Source organism: Myotis yumanensis, unplaced genomic scaffold (assembly GCF_028538775.1).
Source record: "Myotis yumanensis isolate MYYU_CA2020_CCGP unplaced genomic scaffold, mMyoYum1.0.hap1 SCAF_17, whole genome shotgun sequence".
Classification (NCBI taxonomy): Eukaryota; Metazoa; Chordata; class Mammalia; order Chiroptera; family Vespertilionidae; genus Myotis; species Myotis yumanensis.
The window spans coordinates 38,612,984-38,639,657 of record NW_027223768.1 but is presented as its reverse complement, the minus strand read 5'-3'; the positions used below and the strand labels follow the sequence as shown (position 1 = coordinate 38,639,657).

General features: G+C 51.0%; 1 protein-coding gene across 2 annotated transcripts; it reads right to left on the bottom strand.

The window, feature by feature from the left end:
* Window positions 1–7,047: 7,047 nt before the first annotated feature.
* GJA5 (gap junction protein alpha 5) lies at window positions 7,048–23,367 on the bottom strand. Of its 2 annotated transcripts, XM_070396375.1 has the most exons (3): window positions 23,259–23,367; window positions 13,905–14,096; window positions 7,048–10,146 (listed from the first exon to the last, which is right to left on the bottom strand). In XM_070396375.1, exon 3 carries the CDS (start codon window positions 10,120–10,122, stop codon window positions 9,043–9,045), a length of 1,080 nt encoding a protein of 359 aa, XP_070252476.1. In that variant the 5' UTR covers window positions 10,123–10,146; window positions 13,905–14,096; window positions 23,259–23,367; the 3' UTR covers window positions 7,048–9,042. The 2 variants fall into 2 exon arrangements, with proteins under 2 accessions (XP_070252476.1, XP_070252477.1); XM_070396376.1 differs by lacking the exon at window positions 13,905–14,096.
* Window positions 23,368–26,674: the final 3,307 nt, after the last annotated feature.

Here is a 26,674-nt window from a genome sequence, read left to right as displayed (position 1 = left end):
GAGAGATCAGCGTCTAAGTGGGTGCCAGGAAAAGGGAACAGAAAAGGGCGCCTGTTTGAGAAGCCAGAGGTGTTTCTCTTTCAGGCTTAAGCTGCCCCCCTGAGCAGCTCCCCCCCCCGCCCCCCCCCCCCCCCCCCCCCCCCCCCCCCCCCCCCCCCCCGCCCTGACAGCTCCCAGCCCGGCTGTCAGAAACGCCTCCACGGCCTCGGATCAGCTCAAGTGCCCTTCCTGTCCTGACCTCCACACCTCCCCGCACACACGCCACCTCTGCCGGAGCCCAGCCATCAGCCTGGCTGCCTCCCACCCCCGGACAGCCCTTTGGGCTACAAATGGTAAAGCAGGGGAGGGCTGCCGCACATGTTAACGAGGGTCCAACGTGTGTGCGTGTGTGTGTGCGTGTGTGTGGGTGTGTGTGTGTGTACTAATTTTTTATTTTCCCCAAATCTTGAAACTATTTTCGGGACAGGGAAGAGGAGAGACAGTGAATCCTTGGGTACCTGGGGAGGGGAGAATGATTTCTTTCTGCACTCTAGCTTCCTTTCCCACTGAAAATGTGAACAAAACTGGGAGGGCAGGGGGTGCTGTTTAGGCAGAACTGCGTGGGGGCGGGGAGCCCTCTGGAGTAGACCACTGTTGATCGCACAGGATCTGTTGGGGGCCTGGTCACACGCCCAGTGGACGTTTCCATCGGCGCTGCTGCCCCACGCACAAGCCATCCAAGGAAAGGCAGGAAAGGCCCTTCCGGAAACTAGTTTGGAGATAAAGTGAGGCAGCAGGAGACGACGAGGAATCCAGAGAAATAAAGGAGAACAACTTCAGTGCAACTTGGCCGCTATTTTCTGGCATTTTCTGCCCGCCCAACATCATTCTAAAGGCCTGTGAGTTGTGGGGTCTTGGAGGTAAAGATCTATCCAGGCCGACACACGAGAAACACTGGGAATCCCCATCAACGTTGAACAGAAACTACCAAACGTCAGGGCTTTTGAGCTGACGCCTGTCCTTGCTCCAGACGTGCGGGGTCGCTGCTACCTCGGCTCTCCAGGCTTTGGTCTGAACGCCATACAATTCAGAGTAGAGTGAGGATGGCTAGATGTCAAATAGGAATCAATGGCTCAGCCTGGATTCTTCAGGAGCAGAGCTGGGGCAGCGGCTGATGTGCTAACGTTTTATTAGGGTGTACAGTTTCAGAGGCAAGAGTGGGGGCAAGGGGGAGAGAGGCAGGGAAGGAGGCGGAGCTCCGACCTCGTAGGAGAGGGGATGATGTGTTATGGAAGGTGCTATCAATCTAGGCCCTGCCAGGTGAGACTGCAAAGAGCTGCCCCTGGAGAAGCCCTATAACCAGGTCTTGAGCCCCCAGGGTAGTGGGGTCGGGGGGGAGGAAGGGCCTCTGTCTCCCACTGGCCAGAGGTCTGCCCTGTGTTGCATTGCCTCTAGGTTGTCCATGCGTTGGCAGAGGTGCTAAGCAGAGTCCCACCCCTGAGTCAGTAGGGGAAACCCTGAGGGAGGTCAGATGCACCGAGTGCAGTTGGTCCACACCCACAGGCAGCTGAACAGGGGCAGGTGGGCTAAGAGCACCTGAGTGATGCATAAAGGGTGTCTGATCTACCGAGTACCCTCTACTGCATCAGAACCACTGTCTTACCGCAGACTTCTCTGAATCCCCATGTCCTGGCGCTGTGTGAGGCACGGAGCAGGCCACACAATTCGCTTGTTAAATAAATGAATGAAATCAATTTTATTGAATGAGTCAATGGCCACAGAGGCCTGAGCTTCTTAGTCGTTCCTTCTCTTGCCATGTCCCCGCCGCACACCTACCCAGGCAGTCACCAAGTCCCCACAGTGGAGGCTCTGTCCGTGTTCGCTCACTGCATCCCTGTTCAGAAGGGAGCCTCGGGGATGACCCTGGCCTCCCACCCTGCAGGGTCTCCCCTCGGCATTGACCGCTGCTGCTGTTAGTCAACCTCCAGTGCAGCGCCGGCCGTCCCACTCCCCAGACGCCCAAAGACACGCAAGAGCTCCTCGCTGCCCACAGAGTGGAAGGCACACTTTCAAGACTCCTAAGTATGTGTCCGCCTCTCGGCCTCCCTCCCCAGCAGGGCTCCCCTCCAGTTTTCCTCCCAGCTCCTAGGACGGACCATGCGGCTCTATTGCTGGTTTTTGCTGGAATGCGCGCTATTTCCTCTCACTAGAAAGTCTCCTCCCTCTCTCTATAATAAAATATTATTCACCTTTCACAGCCCATTTCAGGTGCTACCTAAGCTGTGAGTTCTCCTGGGCTTTCCCCTCCCTGGGTCCTTGCTCTGAGAAGCCTCAGTGCTGTTTCTCTCTCTCACACACTGAGCTTTCCCTTGTGATATGGCATCGTTCTCAGCTCCCCTCTGAGCATCTGAGGGAGGCTCCTCTCTCACCGATACCCTCACCCACCCCCCAGGGCCTGGCCCCTCCACACTCACCATACTCGCTCCAATGCCCGGCATTTCCAGAGGTACAGCTGGCAGGCCGTCTGCTGTCACAGTCAGACCCCGGCGCTAACCTTATTCCATTTAAGGGGGGCAGCCCGAGCCCAAGCAAAGAAGAATGTTCCCAGGCATGAGTGCAGCGGAAGTGAGGAGAGGCAGCTCCTGGCAGTGCCCCAGGGGAACATCAAATTTAGCCCAACGGTTGAATACATATATATTTAATGACAAAAAACATAACATTAACCTAGTTTAGAAAATAAGGGGAATTACAGCACCCCACAGACCCACCCTCTGGCACAACCACGTCACCTGTCTTCCTTTCAGGTCTCAGTTCTTACAAGTGCCTGCCTGTCCACATTGTCATCAGGATGGACATACTATTCTGTATCTTGCCTTTTAAGACTCTGTGGTAAGCACTCGAGGGAAGCCTGCTGTAGACAGCGCGATGGCATCTGAATCCCAGTTCTGCCACCTACTAGCTATGCAGTCACTGAATCCTTCTGTCTCCTTTTCTGTAAAGTGGGGTCACATGGCCTCACAGGATTACTATAAGGATGAAACAGTGATTCATAAAATCTGTTTAAAAATAAAATAAAATCTCTTAGAAAAACACCTAGAAAACAGCACTGAACAAATGCAAGCTTGTTTTATAATTATTACCAAAATATGTGGGTTTTTAAAAAATATATTTTTATTATTGATCTCAGAGAGGAAGGGAGAGGGAGAGAGAAACATCAATGATGAGAGAGAATCATTGATCAGCTGCCTCCTACATACTCTACCCTGGGATGGAGCCCGCAACCCGGCATGTGCCCTGACTGACCGGAAATCGAACCGTGACCTCCTGGTTCATAGGTCGACGCTCAGCCACTGAGCCACGCCAGCAGGGCTGTGGGAGGGTTTTAATTGACTTTTCCCCAACCCACATGCTCTATGCAGGTTGTCCCACTGGCTTCCATATGTGCAATTGTACCTCAAGCATTTGTAAGTCTAAACCCCTCCCAGTTCTATTTCAGCCCATTCAGAGAAAAGGCCCAGGAAGACGGGGAACAGCTTCCGCATGCCCTGGTGCCTGCTGCTGGTTGGACAGCAGCTGCTGCCCGAGGGGACTCAGCGCTGGCCAGGGGCAGTGCCCAGGCGACGAGCTCTCCTGACCGGGTTCGGGCAGGGCCCTGGGTTTCTATCTGAGGAAGGCCCTGTTGGGAAGACCATGTGCCCCGTCACAAGGGCTTTGATCAGGGTGATAGAAAAGTCAGCTAAGCTGAAGGGACAGAGGGGACTTATGCCTTGTTTCCAAGCCATGACCCCCCAGGGTTGTGCTGGCCTTGTGTGTGTGTGAAGGAGGTGAGGGCCAACTGGGGTGCTTTCAAAGGTCCCACACCAAAACCATCTCCCCTCTCACCATGCTTGAGGCGGTGCCCGGGCGTCTCATGCTTGGTCATTCCTTTGGTTTAAGCGTTGAAGGCATCTATTACATCATGAATACCGTCAGCAATAACTCACAGCACCTCAGTGTAATGCTGAATGGGTCTCCACCTTGTCCTCTGCCTAAAACTTCCTCCTGGGGCCTGCCCAGTGCCCAGCCCCAGGGTGGAGCTCTGCTTCCCCAGTCATACTCCCTCCTGGAGGCCCAGCTCCAGGCACAGAGCAGGGGCTGTGGCCCTGCCTCCAGCTGAGCATGCCCCCCACGCGCCTGCCTCCCTGTGTCTTGCACAACTTCTGTGGCCCAGCTTCCCTGCTGATATGCTCCCCTCTGTCCTTCTTCCTCCTTCTCTGTGCTCTTGACTTCTTGCTTTTTAAAAACATTTGCCATTTTAACCATTTTAAAAAAGATTTTTCATTGATTTTTAGAGAAAGAGAAAAACATCAATGTGAGAATGGAACCCACAACCTTTCAGGTGCCCAACCAGCTGAGCCACGCAGCCAGGGAGACTGCTTGCCGGTTCGGCTCCTCTGGCCCACGGCTCTCCTGGAACACGCCCGCTGGCTCTGGCCCCACCCATGTGGCCAGTCTCAGCCTGTCAGCCTGAACTGCAGAGAACAGTCCAGTTTACAAGGCCCCCGGCATGCTACAGGAATCTACTGAAAATGATAGTTACAACACCACGCAGGACTTTTTAGAACCTTAACATATAACCTGTACTATTTTTAAACACCTTTTATATGCTCCTTTCGCTTCTTTGAGTAAAACAATTTCTCTCTCCCCTAAGGCTTTTGCTGAAAGAGTATGTGTGTTTTGTAACAGTTGGTGCCAAGCAGTGTTGTTCTGGGTGTTACCTAGGTGCTGCTTGAATTCTGTGTCTTTCAAAAATGTTGGACCAGACGGAGGTGAGGGACAGCTGTGTTCTGGGGTTTCCGGGAAGGGATCGGGGTTCTTCTACGCATCATGCCTGGTTTCTTCTCACAGGCAGATCTCGGCATCAGTGTTACCTCCTCCGACAGGACTTCCTGCCCACCCCTCTGAAAAAGCTTTCTCCCCACCTTTGCCAGCCCCCTATCTGTCTCCTTCTTGACACTCAACCACAATGTGCAATTGTGTTTGTTTACTCGGGGTACTGTGACTCCCCCGTTACACTGTAAGCTCCAGAAGGCAGGAACCATATCTGTTTTATAAAATCGTATTCCTAAAGCCTAAGACAGTGCCTGGCCCAATGTAGTGCTCAACAAATGTTTGTTGAATGAACGTCTTTCTCTTTTCCAATTGAAATGATAATAAACAAATGTATAGACTATCCCCATTTCTGTTGCCCATTAGGTGACCAACAAAAGTGAAACCCCTGATCCTATTTTATTTACATATATTTTTAAAATATATTTTATTGATTTTTTACAGAGAGGAAGGGAGAAGGATAGAGAATTAGAAACATCGATGAGAGAGAAACATCGATCAGCTGCCTCCTGCACACCCCCTACTGGGAATATGCCTGCAACCAAGGTACATGCCCTTGACTGGAATCGAACCTGGGACCCTTGAGTCTGCAGGCCGATGCTCTATCCACTGAGCCAAACTGGTTAGGGCTCTATTTACCTATTATTTGTAAATTCTGCTCAATGTCAAGGGCCAATACACCAGCCAAAGATGGGGGCTTCCAGGATCTACTAAGGATTGGGAAGTGGGCAGCTGATCTTCAGCAACTCCTTCCAGCCCAGCTGTTCTCTTCATCTCCACATCCATGAAAGCAGCCCTTCAAGACCCCTGCAAAGGTGCCTAGTGCCTTAGTTCTTTCGTTTTTTCTCTGCTCTCAAGATTTGCTTTTAGGAAGAAATCTGAAACTCACTCCTAGTATGATTCTTTATAGAAGTGTTATTAACAGTTTAACCACCTCAACACTTTCGCCGTAGGAATAAAACACCAGTGTAGGCATTCTGGTCTTATCTGGCACTGGAGGAAGGAAATTAAGGAAAGGAGCCTACAATTTAGTGTGTTCGCTATATTATTATCCAGTTTACCATCTTCATTGGTGAACCGTTGGGGAGGGAGGGGAGGAAAGAGGAAATGAGAGTAGATACATGAGGTTGAAATCTTGCTATAAAACAAGTCCCTTGGCGTTTGCAGTCTGGGTGTAATATAAACTGTTAAGTGTTAACAGCTATGTTTATAAAACCATGAGATGCACTTCTTTTTTTTTCTGGGAGATAAAAAAGGATCCAGATGCTTTTTCCATTGGACTACGCAGCACCTCTGGGCGGGCGCCTGGCCCTTGGACAGAGGCCACGGCACCCGAGTCTCAACAAGGTGTCACAAGGTGTGCTCTCTGCTCTCTGCAGCCCTTTCCAAAAGGGCGTTCCTTCCCCGATAAACAAGACTGACTGGCGGTTCAGGCAGCACTTCTATGCGTTTTTCGCAGCCTCTGTTTCTTCCTCTGGGAAATGGCGACCATGTGTCGGTGAAGGGCAGGGTGGTTCCTTGACCCTTTTGGAGCAAGAGTCATTTCTCCTCCTTCATAAAGATAAGACCTCAATCAGAAAGGCCATGAAAAGCTGCCCCGCTACCAAGAATCTTAACCCTCAGTTTCCATGTCAGTAAAAGGGGTTACCAAGGCCTATCTCACAGTCACCCTTGAGGTTTTCACTTCTCTAAAGCCTTAGCTACTCTTGAAGGCCCAGGGAAGGTCTCTCCTCGTCTATGTAGTTTTTCCATCTGTATCATTTTTTGGAGCCTTGCGGTTGTTAGATGAACAATAAATGAATTTGCATTTAATTCCATTCTAATTGTTTCCTCTATGGGGGTTCATTTGACAACCTTAGGCAGATTGTGAGGTCCACAAAGGGAAGTCCTGGAATCACCTCTTAACATAGCAGATTTTCAAATACAATATACTCAACATAATAACAAAAATACTAAAGGTAATAACAGCAGCCATGCCAACAATTACCATCTAATGACAGACCGTTATTTCCCAGGCACTCTGATGAATTCTTTATAATGTTTCTCATTGAACAAGCCTGTGAGGTAGCTATGACTGGGTTCAGTTTACAGGTGGGGAAACCAAGGCTCAGAGATCAAGTAGCTGGACTCCAGCTGTAAGTCAGCAGCTGGGACTTGAACCCTTGCATGTCTGACTCTAAAGCTCGTTGCTTTACCCACTGGCTGATGAGTGGGGCCCATATGCTCCCCTCCCCCACCAAGCCTGCCATCCTTCTCTTGTAGTCACAGCATGGAAGAGACACAAGGAGAGAAAACATAGAGCCAGACTTTATTAAGACAAACTACACATAATATTTTCTTTTTCCTTCCCGAAAGGCCCATCATCAAAAACTGGTCTCACAGCGTTTCTAATTCAAGAACACTCATTTCACAAAACAAAGATCTCAGAGATGGAAGGAGAGGGAGTCTTTTGTGCTTTGCTTTGCAGAGTCTTAAGGCCAGCGCCAGACAACAGATAAGAGGGTGTCCCAGTCAGTTCCTTCTACCATCAGCCTTCTTTCCACCCACCAATCACCTCCAAATACCAGCAGAGGGGCCAGGAGATGGGCAGGTGGGCTAGAGGCTAAGCTTCCCTCTGAGCCCACACCCTCCTCTGTCCCACCTCTTATGCCCGTCCCTATGGGCTGACCACCCTGAAAACAGTGAGGCTCAGCCCCTCTGTGAGGCATCTGGGGGGCAGGTAGAAAGACACAAGATTCTCCAAGGTTTCCTTTCCTTATTTCAGACCTCCTTTTCCCTTCACCCACCCCATTAGCAGGTGTGTGTGTGTGTGTGTGTGTGTGTGTGTTTGTGTGCATGCCCCCCCACACACACACACGCATTTTTAAAAGTAACCATTTCCCTATATATCTCAGAATCCAATTCTGAGCATCCTTTACCTTCATCTAAAATGGCAACCCATTATGCATGGACTGAATGGAGAATCCAGGCCAGTCCCTGGCAAAGCGGGCTTTTCTGAAGTCCCCTCCCGGCAGCTTCATTAGGAACACCAGGGAGACGCAGGGATCTCTGTGCTCTTAAAGGAGAACCCTGCCAGAGAGCTGGCGTTTCCCCTACATGTCTATGCCCTCGGGGGAGAAGGAGCTGGGGGCTCCCATCGCTGTCATCAGACCTCTTCTCGGCACTCTAATTGGCAGTCAGCGAGGGAAATAAATAGGAAGAAAAAAATCATTTTCCAGTATTTTCTCTCCTCTTTTAATTTTCATCTTCACAGCAGACTTGCTTTTTTCCCCCAAGGGGAATCTGAGAAGCACAATGTTCTTGTTGTTTTAATAAGACCTGGGGAAATTCCACTGGCCTCCGTGGCTGGTGATCTGGTCAGGATCTGAGAGAGGACGATGGCTTCTTGGGTCTCCTGGCTGGTAAGGCCTGTCGGGGAGCACTGAGTGAACAGCCACCGGAGGCCAGGAAGGGATGGTTTCTGTCATCGGGCTGAACTGTAAAGAGCTACAGGACAGGTGGTGGCAGGAATTCCAGGGAGTCTGCGCACAGTGGCTCCCGAGGGGAACGCGCAGCCCCTGGCCTGCGTGCACCCCCTGGCCTGCTTGTGCCCACCCCCTGGCAGAGTAAAGGCGGGACCTTTGCCAGGCGTGCATACCAAGGCACTTGTAAAGTCGAGGCTGCTGGTCAAGCTCCAAGGACCTCTTTTTAGGTAAGACTGGGTAGAGGCAGCGGCAGCCAAGGGCGGCCCAAGGCAACCTCAGCGCCTGCAAGGCTTGGCCCGTGGACACCACAGGTTCCAGAGCACATCTCGTGCAAGTTCCTTGGCTCATGCTCTTTACTGGCTAGGAGCTCTGGGGTCTTCCTTGCAGGAGGAAGGGTACTCAGTTCACAGGTGCCATAGAGACTCGGAGAACCCTCTGGCACGTGGCTAGTCTAGAGAGAATTATCCTCTCTCTCTGGCTACCCCTCCCAGGCCAGATTTTGCCTTGGTCCCTTCCCTTACTCCCCTGTTGAGCGAGTAACCTGAGTCTTCACTGAGTGCACTGGGTAGAGGGTGGAGGAGAGACAGAGGCCTGGCTAGATCTCCGACAGCACTGGCCCCAAAGGAGCAGAGCGGTGCTGAGAACAAGACAGGTGGGGTCGGCAGGAACCCCTCTTCCTTCTCTGAGCCTCTTTGGTCCCCACCTGGTCCTAGTGCCCCCCACCGGAGGGTCACACTGAGAGATCATCAGACCTGGCCTTGCTGCTGGCCTTGCTCAGTCGGCGCTTGTCCCTCTGGTAGCCCTGGGGGAGGCCATGCCCTGGGGAGACGCCATTGGGCACCTCGGGCTTCTGGGCATAGCGGATGTGAATGAAACCCTCCCCGGGCATCTGCTCCTGGCCGCGCACCTGCTCGGTGGCCAGGTTGTCCGTGTTTTGCTGGGAGGCCATCCTGTTGCTGAACGGGTTGAAGAACTTGCCCCCAGGACCGTTCTCCAGGCACTGGCTGAAGTCGGGGGGCGGCGTGCAGCCCGGGGCCGAGCCTGTGGGGGGGCCGGGCAGCTGGCACTCAGCCCTGCCCTGCCCTGGCCGGGCGAGCCGCGGCCACAGCTTCTTCCAGCCCAGGTGGTAGAGCTCGGCCAGGCTGAGGAAGAGGGACAGGCCGGCCACGGCCAGCATGAAGACGATGAAGACGTTCTTCTCCGTGGGCCGCGACACGTAGCAGTTGACGGGGTGGGGGCAGGGGCTGCGGCGGCAGACGTGCAGCGTGTCCAGGAAGATGCCGTAGAGCAGGTACTGGCCCACGATGAAGGCCACCTCCATGGCGGTGCGGATCAGGATGCTGCACACGTAGGTGGTGAGCAGGGTGCCCCGGAGGACGATCTTGCTGTTGGTTTCCTCCCAGCAGGACAGCTCCGTCTTCTCGGCCGCCGGGAAGCCGTAGGAGCCGGCGCCCTGGCCCTCCCCGGCCCCGTGGGCGGCCTCCCGCAGCCGGCGCTTCTCCTGCATGCGCACCGTGTGCATGGCGTGGCCCATGTACACCAGCGACGGCGTGGACACGAAGATGATCTGCAGCACCCAGTAGCGGATGTGTGAGATGGGGAAGGCCTGGTCGTAGCAGACGTTCTCGCAGCCCGGCTGCATGGTGTCGCACTGGAAGTCCGCCTGCTCGTCGCCCCAGGAGGACTCGGCGGCCGTGCCCAGCACCAGCATGCGGAAGATGAAGAGCACCGTGAGCCAGACCTTGCCGATCACCGTGGAGTGCTTGTGCACCTCCTCCAGGAACTCCCCCAGGAAGCTCCAGTCGCCCATCGCGGCTCAGCAGCGGGCAGAGACCTGCAAATAGGGGGAGAAAGGGAATGGGGTGCTGCTGCCAAGGCCTGGGAGCTCCAGTCCTGCCCTGGGATGCCACCGATTCACACCGGTGTGTGCTCTAAGAGAGTGCAACTAATATGTCAGATTCAGCTAAAAGGTGCTCTTCTCCCCCCATCCCCCAGCAAAAATACACAGAGGGCGATTAGAAGTGGTTATATTAGCAAGCCTAGAGCATGGTTCCCACACTTTAATGGATCTAGAAATGAACTGAGATGTGTGTTACAATGTGGATTCTGTGCTCTTACCACCAGAGATTCTACTTCAGTGAGTCTGGAGTGCGCCCCCCCTCCCGCCTGCCCCCAATCTGGATTTGCGATAAGCAGACCAGTGATTCTGAGGCAGACTGGCCAAGAACCAGACCTGGAGTCTTGAAAATCCGATAATGTGACTTGGCACAAACTCACTGAGTCTGTTTCTTGTCTGTGAAATGGGGATGGGAAGAGCCACACCAGGGGGTTTTGAGGATTAAATGAAAGGGTATGTGTGTGGGAACCCTGTCAGAGTACCCCGGATGCTCAAGGCCAATTGGAGTGTAGGGGCCCTTTTCAGAGTATGCTGGGTGTTCAAGGCCACTCTGAGCATGGGAATCTTAACCAGAATGTTCAAGGCAAAATTGCTATATGCAGGTGCAAAAGCAAGGATGCAGCAATCTATGCACTGTGCAAGCATACCCTTCTGTAGCCCAAATGCTACTGAGGTCACTATTTGGCATGAAGCCTCTTTTGTTTAAGCTTGTTTGAGCTTGTATATAAGTTGCCACTGACCAGCTGTCAGTATGAGGCTGCTACTATGTGAGGCTCCTAGATGGGCCCCTATGTCGGAGGCTGTAGCTGTAATAATAACTCCTGTATAGCTCCTATGTGGGAGGCCACTTTATGGGAAAGATGTATTTATTAACCAGTTGGTGTGCGGCTGCCTGCCTTTATGGGACTCTGCTTTGAAGAACTGTTTTGTCTAAGGGCTCCTTGTTAGCAATGGCTATTTGACCTGTAATAAAGACTCTTATATATCCATGACTTCTTATACCTTCTCCATCTACCACCTGGCATCTAAGGAGGCCCAGTCCCTGGCAGAGGGGCTTGGACCCAACAGTTGGCACAGTCAGGCAGGATCAGGACCCGTGTACCCAACAATGTGGTATGTTGAAATACCACAAATGCCCCGTGTGCTTGAACGGCTGTTAGGTGGAAAACAAACATGTTATGTCTCCAGAGGGCAGAACTAGGTGGAGGAGGAAAGAGTAAGTGCCAAATGTGGCCCCCAGGAAGCATTCTCTAATCATCAGAACCATCCGGTATGGACCAGGTGTATTGGGCGCTAGCAAACAAAAAGTCTTCGGTCACACCGGGTAAGGTATCACAGATGAGTGCTCAGGTCCCCCTAGCTGCAAGCAGTGGGCAATGTGGATCTCCTGCACCACAGCACCGTTGCAGCTGTACAGCGTGGCTTGGCCTTCTGCATACATACAGGAGGTTCCCACCACAGACCTGCTCACTCTCACATCCAGACTAAATGCCCCAATCCCTTACGTCCCATACAAAACCTTCCCTCATTAGGCCCCTGCCTCCTTCTCAGCCTCATTTCCTGCCTGTCCCCTTTAGTTCCCTTTATCCAAACATGCCAAGTCTGGAAGGTTTCCAGATGTCCTCCTCCAAACCACCTCCTACAGGCCCCCTCAAGCCCAGCTGAGTCCCATCTACCCTTCAAAATTGACCCAGGCATGGCTTCTTCCAGCCCTCTCTGCTCTCTCAGGCTGAGCCTCTTCAGCTCCTGTGGTGGCCCTGGGAACGCTCACTCCTCCCCTACACTTGGCATCTTGTTTTGGAATCCTTTGCCCATCTGTGTTCTTCTAGTCAGGGCTCATGGAGACCAGGAACCCTCTTTTCCTCTGTATCATCATCACCTGACCCAGAGCCTGGCCTAGAGTGGGTGCTTAGTATATCTTTGTTGAGTGAATTAAGAAAGGGGTGTCAAGCACTGGTGTTTCCTACCCAGGGACAATCTAAGTCCCTATTCCTTTCCTGGGTCCCATTAGTAGTGTGAAAGGGCAGATGTCACTTTTTCAGTCTCCACTGCAGCTAGGTCAGGTCATTGAGGCATGGGGAGAGACTGATGTGGAGGAAATGCTCTAGGAAATGTCTCTCCAACTCTCAGTAAATATAGGGAGCCTCTGTTGAAGTCGTCCCTACCCCGACCCCTTCCTGCCCGTGGACTGGGCTGTGAGCCAAGATGTCTGAAGTTGCCCAGAGATTCTCAGAAATAGCACATAGTGCCCTGAGGCCTCTGAAACCCTTAAATCTCCTACCTCTAGAATTCTTATTGATGAACAATAAATGTCCTCCTGGCTTAAGTTTCTAATCAATTATATATATATATATATATATATATATATATATATATATATATATATTCATTGATTAAAAAAAAATATTTTTAGAGAGAGGAAGAGGAGAGAGAGAGAGAGAGAGAGAGAAATGTTGATGTGAGAGAGAAACATGGGCCAGTTGACTCCCACTTGTACTCTGCTCAGGAATTGAACCCACAACCTGAATATGTCCCCTGACCAGGAATCAACCCAGTGGCCTTTTGGTGCATGGGATGATGTTCAACCAACTGAGCCACACCAGCCAGGGCAAGCTTCTAACCAATTCTAATCAACAGAATGACAAAAAGAAAAGAATGTGAGGGGAGGACAGGGGAGGGGAGGGGCGGAATAGTCTTAGAATCATAAAACCTCAGACTCTGATGGGGCATTAAAGATTGTCAAGCTCAAACCTTGACCTTCACATTTTTGCTGCCAGTATGCCCTGGTTCCAATCTGAACATTCGTTATACATATGAGGAAGGAGTGGGTGGAAGTGCTACATTTCATGGCCCAGGCTTCTTTGGCTCCTGAGCTGATTCCTTGACAGAGTTCTACCAGTACCTCTCACCTCCCTTCACGTTCCCTAACCCTAGAGTACACAGCATCTCTGGGAATGAGGGAATCCATGAGTGAGCGGAAAGGGCCTTATCTCTCTTCCCTCCATATCAAAGACCCAGCCAGGTCTGGAGGCCTTTCCTCTGCTTTTGATCAGACAATGTGGGAAAATGTGAAGCGTTTGCTCAAAAGGAAAATGCCTGATTAGATAAGAGTTTAAATGGTCTGTCATCTCTTCTGGGCACGTGCACAGTGTTCAGCACCTTCAGGGTCAGGCACACAAGTATGGGGACCGGGATGTGGTGAGTAAGAGAAGGGGAGGGAGAGAAGTAGGGATGACAAAGAGCATGAGAAGGAACAAAAAGAGGTAAAAGACAAGGGGGAGTTGGAAATGGAGAAAAATAGACCATGTATCAGTTAAGAGAAGATGGCTTGGGGGTTAGCTAATTGGAGCTCAAATCTCTATTATCTGCTGAGCTTGGAGAAGTTATTGGATTTGTGTCTCAATTCTACCACCTGCAAAATGGGTATAATATTATTTAGCTCGCAGAGTATTATGAGGTGGTGGATACAAAGCACTTAGCATAGTGCTCAGTATATAAGAACTGAATAAGAGGCAGCCATTACTAGCAAGGACAGTGGTGGGGAAGAACAACAATTGGAGAAGGAAAGAGAAAGAGCAAGTAGAAAGCTTACAAAGAAGAGAGAAACAGATGGAAAAGCAGAAGGGGAGAAAGTGGGAGGAAAACAGATGCAAATAAAAAGTGAATGAAAAGAAACAGATAAACAAATGTCATACACTTCTAGGATTTGGGGCAAGTTTTACAAACTCTCCTCAGGCCCTGAAGACTTTTCCTCTGATCCGTCTGACTCTGTCACTTGTGCCTTGCAAGTCCCCAAGGAAGTATAGAATAGTTCCAGGCAAAGAATGTGGCGCTTTGGTTTGCTCTGTCAAGAGTCTTCGTTGCTGACTCCCTCATTGGTGGGTCACCTGGAAGAAGTAAAGCACACGTACAGGAGGGAACATCTTGCAATATCAGAAAGACAGTATTGGAAATGGTGGCTCCTCAGGAAAAAACAAGAGAAACTCGCCAAGGTGGGGTGGGGTGGGGCTATCCACTGGGCCTTGATGGCAGCAAATAGGGTGAAGACCGCTCACTTGTGACTTCCTGAATGATTCAGGCAAGGTCAGAAAAACTGAAAATTCTTACCACGTACCAGCTGCTCGGTTTATAACATGAAAGGTCTCTACTGAAGTCAGTTTTCCAACGACACTAAGTCCCTTTGGGTCTCCCACAACCTTAGCCAAAGAAACTTGTGAAGGCCTGGGGGGTGGGGTGGAGGGGGTCAATGAGGAAAAAAGGGGACATGTGCAATACTTTCAACAATAAAGATACATTTGAATAAATAAATAAACAAACAAACAACAGCAACGAAAGACAAACAAGGACTTCCTGCCTTTTCTGAGTTTGACTGCCCTTATTTCCCTTCATTAAGGGGCGAAATTAAGCCCATAACTGCAATAAAATGTGATGTGTTAACATGAAGGAAGTACAGGGCAGTATAGGAATATATGGCAGGAGGCTAACTCTAGTTTGGGGGGTTGAGGAGGGGCTCCTCAGAGCAGGGCCCTGCAAAGAGCTCTGGGAAATCAATTTCTACAGCCCTTTGCCGCTGGTACCAGTTCTGAAGCGACCCAGGCAAAAGGAGGTGGTCCCTAGAAACTGGACAAGAGCATCCCAACGCTGAGGGTTCTCCACTCCAAAACCTTCAACATCCTCTTTCGATGTGTCATAGCCTGGGACAAAGCAAACATTTTGGAGGAATCAACAGAGGACTTGTTTGGTAACAAGACATGATACTTGGATAAGATGGAAGAGGCCAATGGAAGGCTTTGGTGTATAGTGAACATGAATCATTTTATAACCTTACTTCATGTATTATGTGGCTAGAGAGAAAATTCAGGTATCTAAGTTATCTACATTTCCAGTTCAGTGCTCCTCTTATGTTAGCACTGTTGCCTCCCTGTGCAGCCAATGTTTCCAAAGAAAATCAATTTAGAGCAATCCAGACAAACATACACTCAGTCAGGACCTCTTCCTCGGATCCCACAAGTCTAAGTAGACAATGAAGAAGACTTCTCAAATTGACCTCAGCCCTCTCTGATGGCTCCTGGACTCTGAAGACTCAGTTACCACCCAGCAAGTAGGATACATTCTCAGGCTTAGTTATATGCTGCCTTACACTTGTTCTCCAAAAGTTTCTTGCTATCAGCCAATTCAAAAGTACTTTCTGGAGTCCCTACTATGTGTCCATCACTGTTCCAGGTACTGAAAATAATACCTACAAAGTACCATGTCTGCCACATATTAGGTACTCAATGATAGCTATAGAATTAGCAAAAACAGGCATGGTTTCTGCCCTCAAAGATGTAAAAGCTTTTCCCCTCAAATTGGTAGTAGATTTCTCAAAGTCCAAAGCCTTGTCTTCTACTTTGTATACTTATTGCATTAGATTCTATCATTAGGTACATAATAAATATTTCTTTAAATGTTTTTATTGATTTCAGAGAGGAAGGGAGAGGGCGAGAGGGATAGAAACATCAATGATGAGAGAGAATCATTGATTGGCTGCCTCCTGCACACCTCACACTGGGGATCAAGCCCACAACCTGGGTATGTGCTCTGACAGGGAATTGAACCATGACTTCCTGGTTCATAGGTCAATGTTCAACCACTGAGCCATGTCGGCCGGGCTCAATTTTTATTATTGAATGAGGACTCCTCATAGCCACTTCGGGGAGTGATGGTTATTACCTCTGTTTTGCAAAGGAGGAGACATGTAGAGAAGATAGGACTTAATCAAAGAAACAAAGACTAATGGGGACACATCCAGGACTTCATTCCAGAGTTTTTGATCCCGTTAGTGTGACCAGAAAGTTTCCCTCCGTCTTCCTGCTAAGGACAGAGCCCATCAGCTCTTAGGTCTCCCCCTTTGGAACTTCAAAAGCTCCTGCTCACCCTTAGCAGTGAGTGATTTGAAACAGGGCTCTGCCATTTAGTCGTAGGGAAGACCTGGGAGTCATATTTTATGCCATCAAGCCAACATTTATGACTCTCCCTTGATGTGACCAGCACTGGGTGGGGTGCTGAGGGGATTAACAAAAAGAATAATTCAGTTCAGTTTTACAAAGTGAATTATTTGCTCTACTGGCTGTGCATTCTCTCTCCAACTCAACCCTGATCTCCTGCAAGACAACAAAGTCTGTTGTAAAATGGACTCAGAGAACCTCACTTCATGGGTGCCTCAGACACAGCCTCACGTCAGTGCTGTTTAGTTCAGAAAGTGTTTATGGAGCTGCTGGGCTATGTCAGACGTCACAGGTGGCTTGATGAAGTGCCAAATAGAACTGTCATCTCAGAACTCTTCTGTACTTTAGTCATCAGTGTACTTTTCCTGATTTCCCCTCATTCTAGTAGTTTCTCCCTGAAATGAAGGTACAGGGAGAATTACATGAGAAGGTGGTCTTGGTCCTCAGCTACCTCAGGGATCTTCGTTATCCTTGGAGAGTATCAGCTCCATTGCCTAGTGTACCCAGAGCTACCCAAAAAGAGAATTTGAATCTAGGTAATAATAGTAATAATAAAATAAGCTAACACGCATTGAGACCTTTCTACGTACTAGGCCCTTGCAAGTTTCTTTATATATGTTTTCCTCATTGGATTCTCTCAAAAGCATGAGGCAATGAGGACTACCCGTCCCCTTTTTAGAGGGCTCAAGAGGGTGACTTGAGCAAGATCCCACTGCTATTAAGCAGGGACTTGGCTTCAAACCCAGCTCTTGTCTAGTCTAGCAACAACGCTCCTGCTTAACAACTGTGCTAGATGATCTAACTCGCCTGAAGTTCCTTTCTTGAAAATCCTTACCAAAGGCCAGCCGCTTTACCTCCGAGGACTGCCTCAGGGATGTTTGTGAGGTCACAGTCAGAAGAGGCAGTTGATTTGGAAGTGGTGGGGGCAATTCTATCGGGACCTGTGTCTCTGATCCTTGAGCACCGTGGAGGGGAGAGGGAGATGGAGATGAGAGGAAAGGAGAGACAGATGGCTGAGACCAAGTATCACTTCAGTTTGCCTCCTACTCTAGCCAATGGCAGATAATTAACTCCTCTTTCAATCTATTTAATTCCGGCAAGAACAGAGGGGTCTGCTCAGAGACACCCTGTAGCAGACAGTTGTTTCAAGGCCAAGCTGGTGGAAAGGAGCAGGCAAAGTGGAGAGAGAGGATTATGCTAAGTTAAGTATTTTTTCTTCTTCAAATGTTGGAAGAAAAAATATAAGGAGTGGGTGGGAGGGGGTGGCAAATAAAGCTATTCAATTACAGTTAAATACTGAGAGGTTTTTATTAATTGTCCCCAGAGGGGTGGATTAGAAGCTATATAATTACTAATGGAAATTATATTTATGAAATGCTTACATTTCCTTATTATTGCCACCATCTTGTCATAGATTCACAGTGCAGTAGAGCTGAAATCTAGAGATCAATAAAAATGCAACCCCTTATTTTTACACAAGATGAAGATGAGGGTCAAGAGTAGTTAAGTGATGACAGATACCACTAAGTTAAGTGCTTTCCACGTGTGAAGCACTGTACAACTCTACTTTCTAACCCTTTCCAGTAGCCCTGCCAGGAAAGAAGTATTATTCCATTTCACAGATGGAAAAACTGAGGCTCAGTGGTTAAGTCGCTTGTACAAAGTCACACCACCAGCAGATACCGCCTATGGTACTGGAGCCTGGTCCCAAAGCCTACATTTTCTCTGTCTGTAAAAGGGAAAGAAGATCAAAGAGCTTCCAGGACTGACAGCTGGTGACAAACCTGTGACCAGAGCCCAGTCTCTTACTCCCCAGGCAGGGCTTTTCCCACTTCCCATAAGAGGCCAGGGTTTTTCCTTCCAGCCTCCGGCTTAGTGGCTGGCCACCTCTTGCCTGTGCTGCTCCCAGAATTAATGATTACATCAGGGCCCTCAGCCCACAGTGGTCAGGATTCCCAGACCTCAGCATCTGCCACCATTTGGCCAGAATTCACATATAGAAAGTTATTTCCTTTTTTAGCCATTAAGTGCTCTTGGCCGCGGCCGTGTCCACTGCCAGGTTCTCGGCTGGCTAAACAGCAGGCCTGGTGTTCCATTGATGTCAAATCATAGCAAGAACAAAGGAAACAGAAATAGTTAGGTGAGGTGGGGGGGGGGGGGGGCGGGCATGATCCCCACGGACTGGAAAGTCTCCCCTCCACAGTGCTCAAAGCCCTGCTTCCATCCTCTCTGGCTGCATGACCTTAGGCAAGTCATTTAACTTCTCCGTTTCCTCCTCATCTGAGAAGGGGGAATGTTTACGCCTGGATAGTAAACAATGTGTGGATACGTGCAATTGCCCAGAACAGTAGCTGGCACATAGAAGCTACTCACTAATGCTAGTTCCTTGTTTTTCTTTTCTGACATTTCCAGTAAAAACTTCTCTCCAGTGTGAGCCAACTAGCCAACTTGGTGCAGAACTTGACAGCAGGCTGCTTAGAGCAGTGGTTCTCAACCTGCTGGCCCTTTAACCCTTTGAGTGCCAACCAATATCCTAGGAACGATGCTAAAATTGCCAAGGCGTTTTTGCTGATTTTACAGCAGTTCAGGGGAAAAAAATTATGAATAGCAAGTAAATGAAGTTACATATTCAAAAACTTAAGGAAACCTTTACTACATTGACATATTTAGCAATATCATCATCACTAATAAAAGCAGACTTAGAACTGGGCGCCATTTCGAAGCTTTGATAGCGCTCCCAACACTTTTGGCGAAAGACAGGAGGAGCGCGATTGCGCTTCCCGGCACTCAAGGGGTTAAATACAGTTCCTCATGTTGTGACTCAACCATAAAATTATTTTCGTTGCTACTTCATAACTGTAATTTTGCTACTGTTGTGAATCGTAATGTAAATATGTGATATGCAGGATGGTCTTAGGCGACCCCTGTGAAAGGGTCATTCGACCGCCAAAGGGACCATGACCCACAGGTTGAGAACCGCTGGCTTAGAGTGACAGGGCAAGGCCCCCATGCGGCACCGAGTGGAGGTGTTGGAGGAGGGGAAACAGGGCAATGGGAAGGATATTAATTCAACTGCGCATTGGTTATTTCACTAGAAACGAGGATCCCCGGAGGCAGGGGTGGAAAAGAGGGAGGTGCAGGGCCGGCTCAGATCAGGCCCCTCTCACTCATGCAGAGGCCTCCTGACTGTCCTTGAACCCCAGCCCTTGTCCTGGGGGTGGACTCCCTACCATACAATGTGAGCTTCCTGCCAGTCCTTCCTCCTGGGAGCGGCAACACTTTGAACCTAATCACCAATCTGAGGGCACGCCCAGGGGGGTGGGTTTGAAACTGGCTTCGTTCTACGTGGAAGAGAAATAGGAGGTTTTCTACCGTGTGCGCTGAGGAGAAGGGGCAGCCTGCCCCCCAACCACATCTGCCCTCTCCGGAACCTCTGTATCTCGAAGATGCCAGGTTTGATGGAAAATCTAGAAGTCCTCTGTGAACCAGGGGCTCCTAGAAGAGGCTCTTTCCAGCTTCACCCATTTCGTTGTGACTCTAGACATTACCTTCTCGGTTCACCCAGGTGTGAAAGCGAGCGGTTGAGCTGGGAGGCTGTGAAGGCCCTTCCAGCTCTAAGTTCGAATCGCTGGACACTTTGTCCCTCGCCCACATGTCAGAGAATGGGAAGTGAGCGGCCAAGCCAAGAGGCGAAGCCAGACTTTCTGACTCCCAGCGTAAAGGCCAGCAACAGGAGCCTCAGAAAAAACCCCGCGGTTATAAAAACCAAGCCGTGCCCGTGAGCGACATGCGCAGCGAGCCTTCACGGCATAGGGGCCTTTGCGTGAAGTGCAATGCGATGTGAAGACATGTGGGCTGGGACCAGGTGACCTGGATCCCACCCCTTGTTTGTTGTTCATGGAGCACTTACGGATGTGAGGGCCGTATTCAATACATTGTTTTACTTAAACCTCACCAGGAAGGTACTTACTAACTCTTCGGCAGACGAAGAAACTAAGGATCAGACATTAAATGCCCCCCAAGGTCACACGGCAGAAAGTCTAACCCAGTGGTCGGCAAACTCATTAGTCAACAGAGCCAAATATCAACAGTACAACGACTGAAATGTCTTTTGAGAGCCAAATTTTTTAAACTTAAACTATATAGGTAGGTACATTGTTATTAACTTAATTAGGGTACTCCTAAGCTGGCCTTTGCTCAATCTGATTGAGGTACGTTCGCTGAGGTGGACCCCTTCCAACTCTCCCATCCACACTCGTCTTGTATACTTGTTTCCTCTGTCTCCTTTCGTTCATCCTCTCTATATGTCCAACCATCTCAACATACTTTTCTCAATCCTCAACACTACATCTTCTTTCACTCCACAACATTCCCTAAAATTAACTTAATAAACTTTACTTAAAGTTTTAAGTCAACTTTGCACTGTACGTGCGCGCCTGCACGTGGTATTTTGTGGAAGAGCCACACTCAAGGGGCCAAAGAGCCACATGTGGCTCATGAGCCACAGTTTGCCGACCACTGGTCTAACCCAATGTGACTCTAGCCCAGGCTCTCCATCCTGCCCGTCCCCTGAATTCCATGAGCTCCAAGGCCCCTCTGTGCTATTTCAATACCTGAGTCTGAGCCCCTGACTCCCTTTCCCCACGAGGGTGAGTGGACGGTTGAGGCTGGATTTTCTCGCCGCCATTTGCTAGTAGGTCAGAAATAACTGACCCACCAAGTGGCGCCCAGCTGTCCTTTGCCAGGAGCCAGCAGCTGTGACTGCAGACAGGGAGTCACTTCTCTTCCAGGACACCTGCAGCTCTCCTGGAAAATGCGTGTCTCTCCCTTCCGCTCTGCTCAGCCCTCAAGCCTAAGATGGGGCCAGTTCGCACAGAGAGCTGCGGGGATCCCTGGTGGCAAAGGTCGTCCTGGGGTCAGAGGGCAGAGCCTGGGCCCGGGCCTCACCGGCCCTGAAGCCTACAGGTCTTCCAGGCCCTGTCAGGGCTGATTCAACACACAGCTTCCCTGTCCTGCTTGAACTGGTTGGGTCCAGAGGTGGGGTCAGCCAGTACCCAGGAGGCCAGGCTGCCCCGTGGCAGTCTGCTGGCTGCTAGAACCCAGGACTTCCCATTGTGGCCCCCCCTCCCCCCTCCAACCAGTGTTAATGATGAAGAAGTGGTGAGCAGTGGGTGTCACTCTTTCCAATAGACTGTAGAGATGCTTAAGGAAGAAGCAGGAGGCTGGGGAAGAGATGGCGGCTCAGAAACCACAGCCCAGGACGGAGGCAGAGGGCCTGGTGCAAGTGAGCGGAGCAGAGCGGGTGTTGGCCCAGCTGAGCGGCCCGGCTCCTGTGCCGTCCCCAGCAAGTCACTTTCCTTTCCCAGGCCTCGTGTTCCCTTATTTGTCAAAGAAGAGCTAGACAGGCGACCTAAGCATCCTCTTCTAGTGCGAACGGCCCAACACTAGGAGGGGCGGAGGGGGAGGCAGCGAGGAGACAAGCATAGAGACCTGTTTGGGAGCCGGGCAAGAACACCCCTGGGGTTCCAGGCCATGGCAAAGCGGGCACCACAGTGATGCTACTGCCAAGGTCTCTGATCTGAGCTGCATGTGTCTGGGGAGGGATGCGGGTGGAACCAGGGAACCGCCTCCGGGCACGCTGTGCTATGCTCGCTGTGGTCACAGAGGCTGCTCTTTGGCAGCTGCCGGGGAGGAAACAGCTTGGAAGGACAGGAGGAGGGCAGGCCAGTGCGCGCTGCCGCCCGGGGACCTGCAGGAAGGTGCAGAGTTCAGAGCTGTCCCCTGGGAGCAGTGAGTCAGGCTGAGCTGTGAGCGGGGCAGAGGAGATGGAGATGGCGTGGCCCGCTGGTATGGAGTCCGGCTGGGCGCCTCTGATTGCCAGCTGAGTCCCCAGCCACCAGCCCGCCTCCCCAGCAAACAGAAGTGCCACAACCCACAGCCTGGCCTTAGTCTCTTCTGTTCATTTCGCTGCGTTTCTCCCAGGTCTCCCGACTCCCTTTCCAGTGCTCCTCGAATAGCCCTCCTTCTCTCAGGCCCAGGCCCGAGCCTCAGGAAACAGCCACCTGAGATGCTGAGAGCAAGACCCCGGAGCCCTCCCACCCCGTGAGGCCCTGGGAGGGGGAGACGGGACCAACTGGGTGCAGTCGGGACAAAGGCCTCGGGCCGCGTCCCTTTCTCCGTTACTCTGGGTTGTCCTGGCGCCTAAGGACAATGCCCTTGTATGACATTACTGCTGAGCAGAACCGTGGGATCCCGCTCCTTCACACCCCTCCGGTTACAGGTGGGTAAACTGAGGCCCAGAGGGGAGTGTCCGGAAGTGCCCGAGGTTGGACAGACATGCAGAAAGCCAGAACCCAGGTCTCCCGGCCACCGAGGCCGGGTCTTTTGCCACCTGCTCAGAAAAAAGGTCAGGAGCCGACAGACCCTTCAGCCCAGAGGCCCTCGCCGTGTCTGCACCCGGAGGAGAGGTGCCTCCAGTGGGTGCCTCTCCCGCTTCTCCTCTGGGTCCCACCAGTCTCCGGCCTGGGACAGCGAGCGACAGGCCAGATCGCCCCCCAGGCGCAGTGGGGCATGGTCCTCGCAGGAAACGGAGCAGGAATATTTTTAAACCCTCCAACATGCCTTAGGGGAAAACCAAAGCACTCTCCTAGATGTTGCAGAGAGCATTTCCAAAAAGATTCCACGCCTAGAGGACGCCCCGAAAGCAACGAGGTTTTTTAAAGGGCCAAGCCCATCTCAACAAGTGCTGGGAGATGGAGAGTGGACCCCTTTCACCTGGCCCTGGGAGCCCTGCCACCCCTCAAGGGGTGCACTACCTCCTCCGAGCCCCCACTCGCCTTCCCACCGCTCCTTGCAGACCCAGTAATTCATTCCTCTCGGCCTCGGAAAGCACCCTCCTCAGCCCATCCGACCTCAGCATCTCAGGGAGACTGCGGGGCGGGGGCTGAGCCCACGGGCAACAGAGAGAGCTTTGCTGTCATCCAGCCTGGGCTCCAGGCTCCACTCCTGTCTCCTTCCCATCAGCGGGTGGTTTCACCTCTGAAAATGCAAGTGCCCCCTTACCTTCCTCTCCTCTCTGGGATTCCCGCTGGGTCAGTCCTCCGGCCCTCTCCTCCGACCGCCCACTGCTCCCGGCTCTCCAGCCTGTCACTTGTCCCTCTTCCACCCTCTTTTGAATCGTATCTGTCACCCGCCCTCCTCCCCCTTCTTCCTACTCTTTCTCTCTCCACCCCCTTCCCCCGGGTCCCTCCCTCCCTTTCTCTTTTGTGCTCTTAGAACCTTTGCTCACTTAAAAAGTTTTCTCTCCTCCACCTCCTTGCAGCCTCTCCTAGCCGAGTTCTCCCCTGAAGGAGGCAGAGCCCTCCTCCTGCCCGCTGCCCTCCCGCTGCCATCCTGGCCTCAGCCCTCACTTCGCCCCTGTCCCCCCCCACCCCCACCCCCAGGCGGGTGGTGGTGCGCAGCCTGGGCTTTGCCTGCCCACCCTCTGCTGCCTCCTCAGCCGCCTCCGGCCAGAGCGGGAAAGCTGGCACTGCCCGGAGTCCCTCCTCATCCTTTTCCTGCTCAGATAAAAGGGCCCTCGATTCTGGAAAGGTCTTTTGGGGACTCTTACTGTGCCCACACCAGCTGGCAGGGAAACCCGCTCTCACGAATCACAGCCACCAACCCCCAGAGTGGACACCAGTTCCCTGCCAGGTCCCAGGACGAGGAGGGGCGTCCCACACTCTCCTCGCCTCCTTCGCTGAGACGAGAGCACCCGCCATGCGCCAGGCACTGGGCGAGGCGGCGCCATCTGATGTATATATTCTATATTTTCACGTAATCATCCAATTTCCAGTGCTGTAAGGTAGACAGACATTTCTGCATCCCACATTTAAGGAAACCGAGGTTCGGAGAAATCAAACCACATAATCGTGGTTAATCACAAGACTCAGTAATGATAGAGTCAGGATGAAAAGTTTCAGCCAACGCCAAAATTCACCTCTTCGCTCTTTCCACAAAAAGCGTACAGATCTCCCAGGTGCAATTGATCTGATGGAAGTAATTTTGTCTGTTTCTTGTTAGATCCCTGTCACTGGTGAGCAAATTCAGAAATTGCAAGGCAACTCCTCATTGTCAACTCATTTCCTTGACTCCTCAACTGAGCAGGCTCAGTTGCATAGGCAGGCTCCGCTGCAGTGTGATAACTACCAACGGCAGGGATTACGGTGAGCGGACAGAAACCAGATAACCAACGACCAAGAGCCCACTGGTGGCGAGAGCTAGACGAAACCCCCAGAAATGATCTGGAACAGCCAGGGAAACTGAGGCCCAAAGACTCAAATCCACTTAATGTCACGCACAGTAAAGTGAGTGGCAGAGGCGGGATCAGACCCCACACCCATCTCTTTGTTCCACATGATCGCCTTCATTTCAGAGCACCATTCACAAACATTCCAACATTTTGCAAAACCATTTGTCTTCCATACGTGAGTAAGCTTAGGTTCTCAGGAGGGGGAAGAATGGGGCCAAATGTCAGCCCTGCTAACAGCAAGCCCAGGATTCTTGCTTCCTTAGGCAGAACTTCCCCGCTTTGCTGAGCAGCACCAGAGCAGATTCTGGGCCTCGCTCAGGCCTGAATCCTGGCTCTGCCCCTCACCAGCTGTGACACTGGGCAACTTAACTCCATGCATCTCAGTTTCCTCAGCTTTAAATTGGGGGTAAGAGTAACTACCTTCCAGGGCTGTCATGAGGACTAATGAATACGTGTAAAGGACTTAGAACACCGTGTGATACGTGGTAAGTGCTATGGATGCGACTGCAAAATATGATACAATACAGCACAGTACAACGCAGAATAATACAATACAATACAATACAATACAATACAACACAATGCCTGTTTCCTCCTAGATACAGGCATCTATAGTATCTACCCTGGCTGGACCAAACTCCTGAGGTAGAATTCTCATGTGAAACCATAGAAAGCCCTGGTGACATCTAGTTCCTTCTCCAAAACAGAGATTGCCCCGACACTAAGCCTTTGTTTTTACATCCCAGCCACTCTGCAAATGCCGAGGCTCCTGGAAACACCTTACTGCCTCTGGCCGGTTACAGAGCCCGTAAGTCTCAGCTGAAGGATCAGCTGAGAGTGTGGAAGGTTTCGCGGAGCAGTCATTCCTAGCTCGTTGGCTGCCAAAGGAGAGTCTAGCTTGGGGCAGGGCCGGGGTAAAGGAAGAGTGCCATTTCCCTCTGAACACCCAGAAGGAAACCATTGCCGAAATGCAGGCACACCCCTGGTCCCGGAGAGAGCACAGGGCACGGGAGGTTACTGCTCTCCGCTGGCAGGTGGAGGTAAAGCAGAGAAGAAACTGGCGGGGGTGCAGGAAGTGATCAGGAAGTCAGGATCGAAGCGGGAAAAGACGAAGATCTCGAACTCAAATCATCCAACTCAAGTCGAGCAGCCTGCAGCCAGGCCCTCTGCTCAGGATGGTATCCATGGCAGAGTGTATTTTGATGGCCCGGAGCTAAGCCGCTTTGGCAGGGCCTCCGGCAGCCTGGTTTAATCCTCACCTGGCTCCCTCCCAGTCTCTGGTAAAGACTCTGAAGAAATCAAGGAAAATATTATTTGGGCTTGCGTATAAGGTGATTGTCTAAAGGGACTGAATCTGCCCTGGCCTGTTTGCTCAATGGTTAGAGCATCAGCCCTTGGTCCAAAGGATCATGGGTTCAAGGGCAGGTACCTGGGTTACAGGTTCCCCAGCCCCAGTAGTGGTGCATGCAGATGCAGGAGGCAACCAATCTATGTATCTACCACGTCAATGTTTCTCTCTCTATCTCTCTTCCCCCTCCCTCCCTTCCACTCTCTCTAGAAATCAATGGAAAAAAATGTCCTCAGATGAGGATTTTAAAAATAAATAATAATAATAATAATAATAAAGGGACTGAATCTGCCCTGGCTGGTGTGACTCGGTTGGAGTGCCATCTAACGCACTGGAAGGTCTTGGGTTTGATTCCCAGATAGGGCACATTCGGGAGGCAACTGATTGGTGTATCTCTCTTACATCAATTTCTCTCTCTCTCTCTCTCTCTCTCTCTTCATCCTTTAAGATCAATTTTTAAAAAAGGGCTGAATCTGGCAGTCACCACATGTCTCAGAAGGACACCATGAGCAGATGCCAATGCCCCAAAAAGGAGGGGTAGGGCAAAGGCCAAGGGTAGAAACTGAGGGTCTGCGACGTCCTCCCCTTTAGCCTCATGTCCAGCTTAATAAAGGGTCTTAGAAAGAGGTGCCGAGGTCTGTGTTCCACACATTAAAAAACAAGCAGAACTCAGAGCTCAGAGAAGATTTAGAGAGGATGCAAACATCTGGTCAAAGAATTGGTAAATAACACCTGCAGGGAAAGGCTATAGAAATGGAACCACAAAATAGACTTTATTCAACGTGTATTCCATGACAAGTTTTGTGCCAAGCACTCTTCATAGTATTTCACTTGGAGATG

What these genes read in the sequence shown, in the direction of transcription:
- GJA5 (XM_070396375.1), bottom strand. Translation starts at nt 10,122, where the DNA reads ATGGGCGACTGGAGCTTCCTGGGGGAGTTCCTGGAGGAGGTGCACAAG.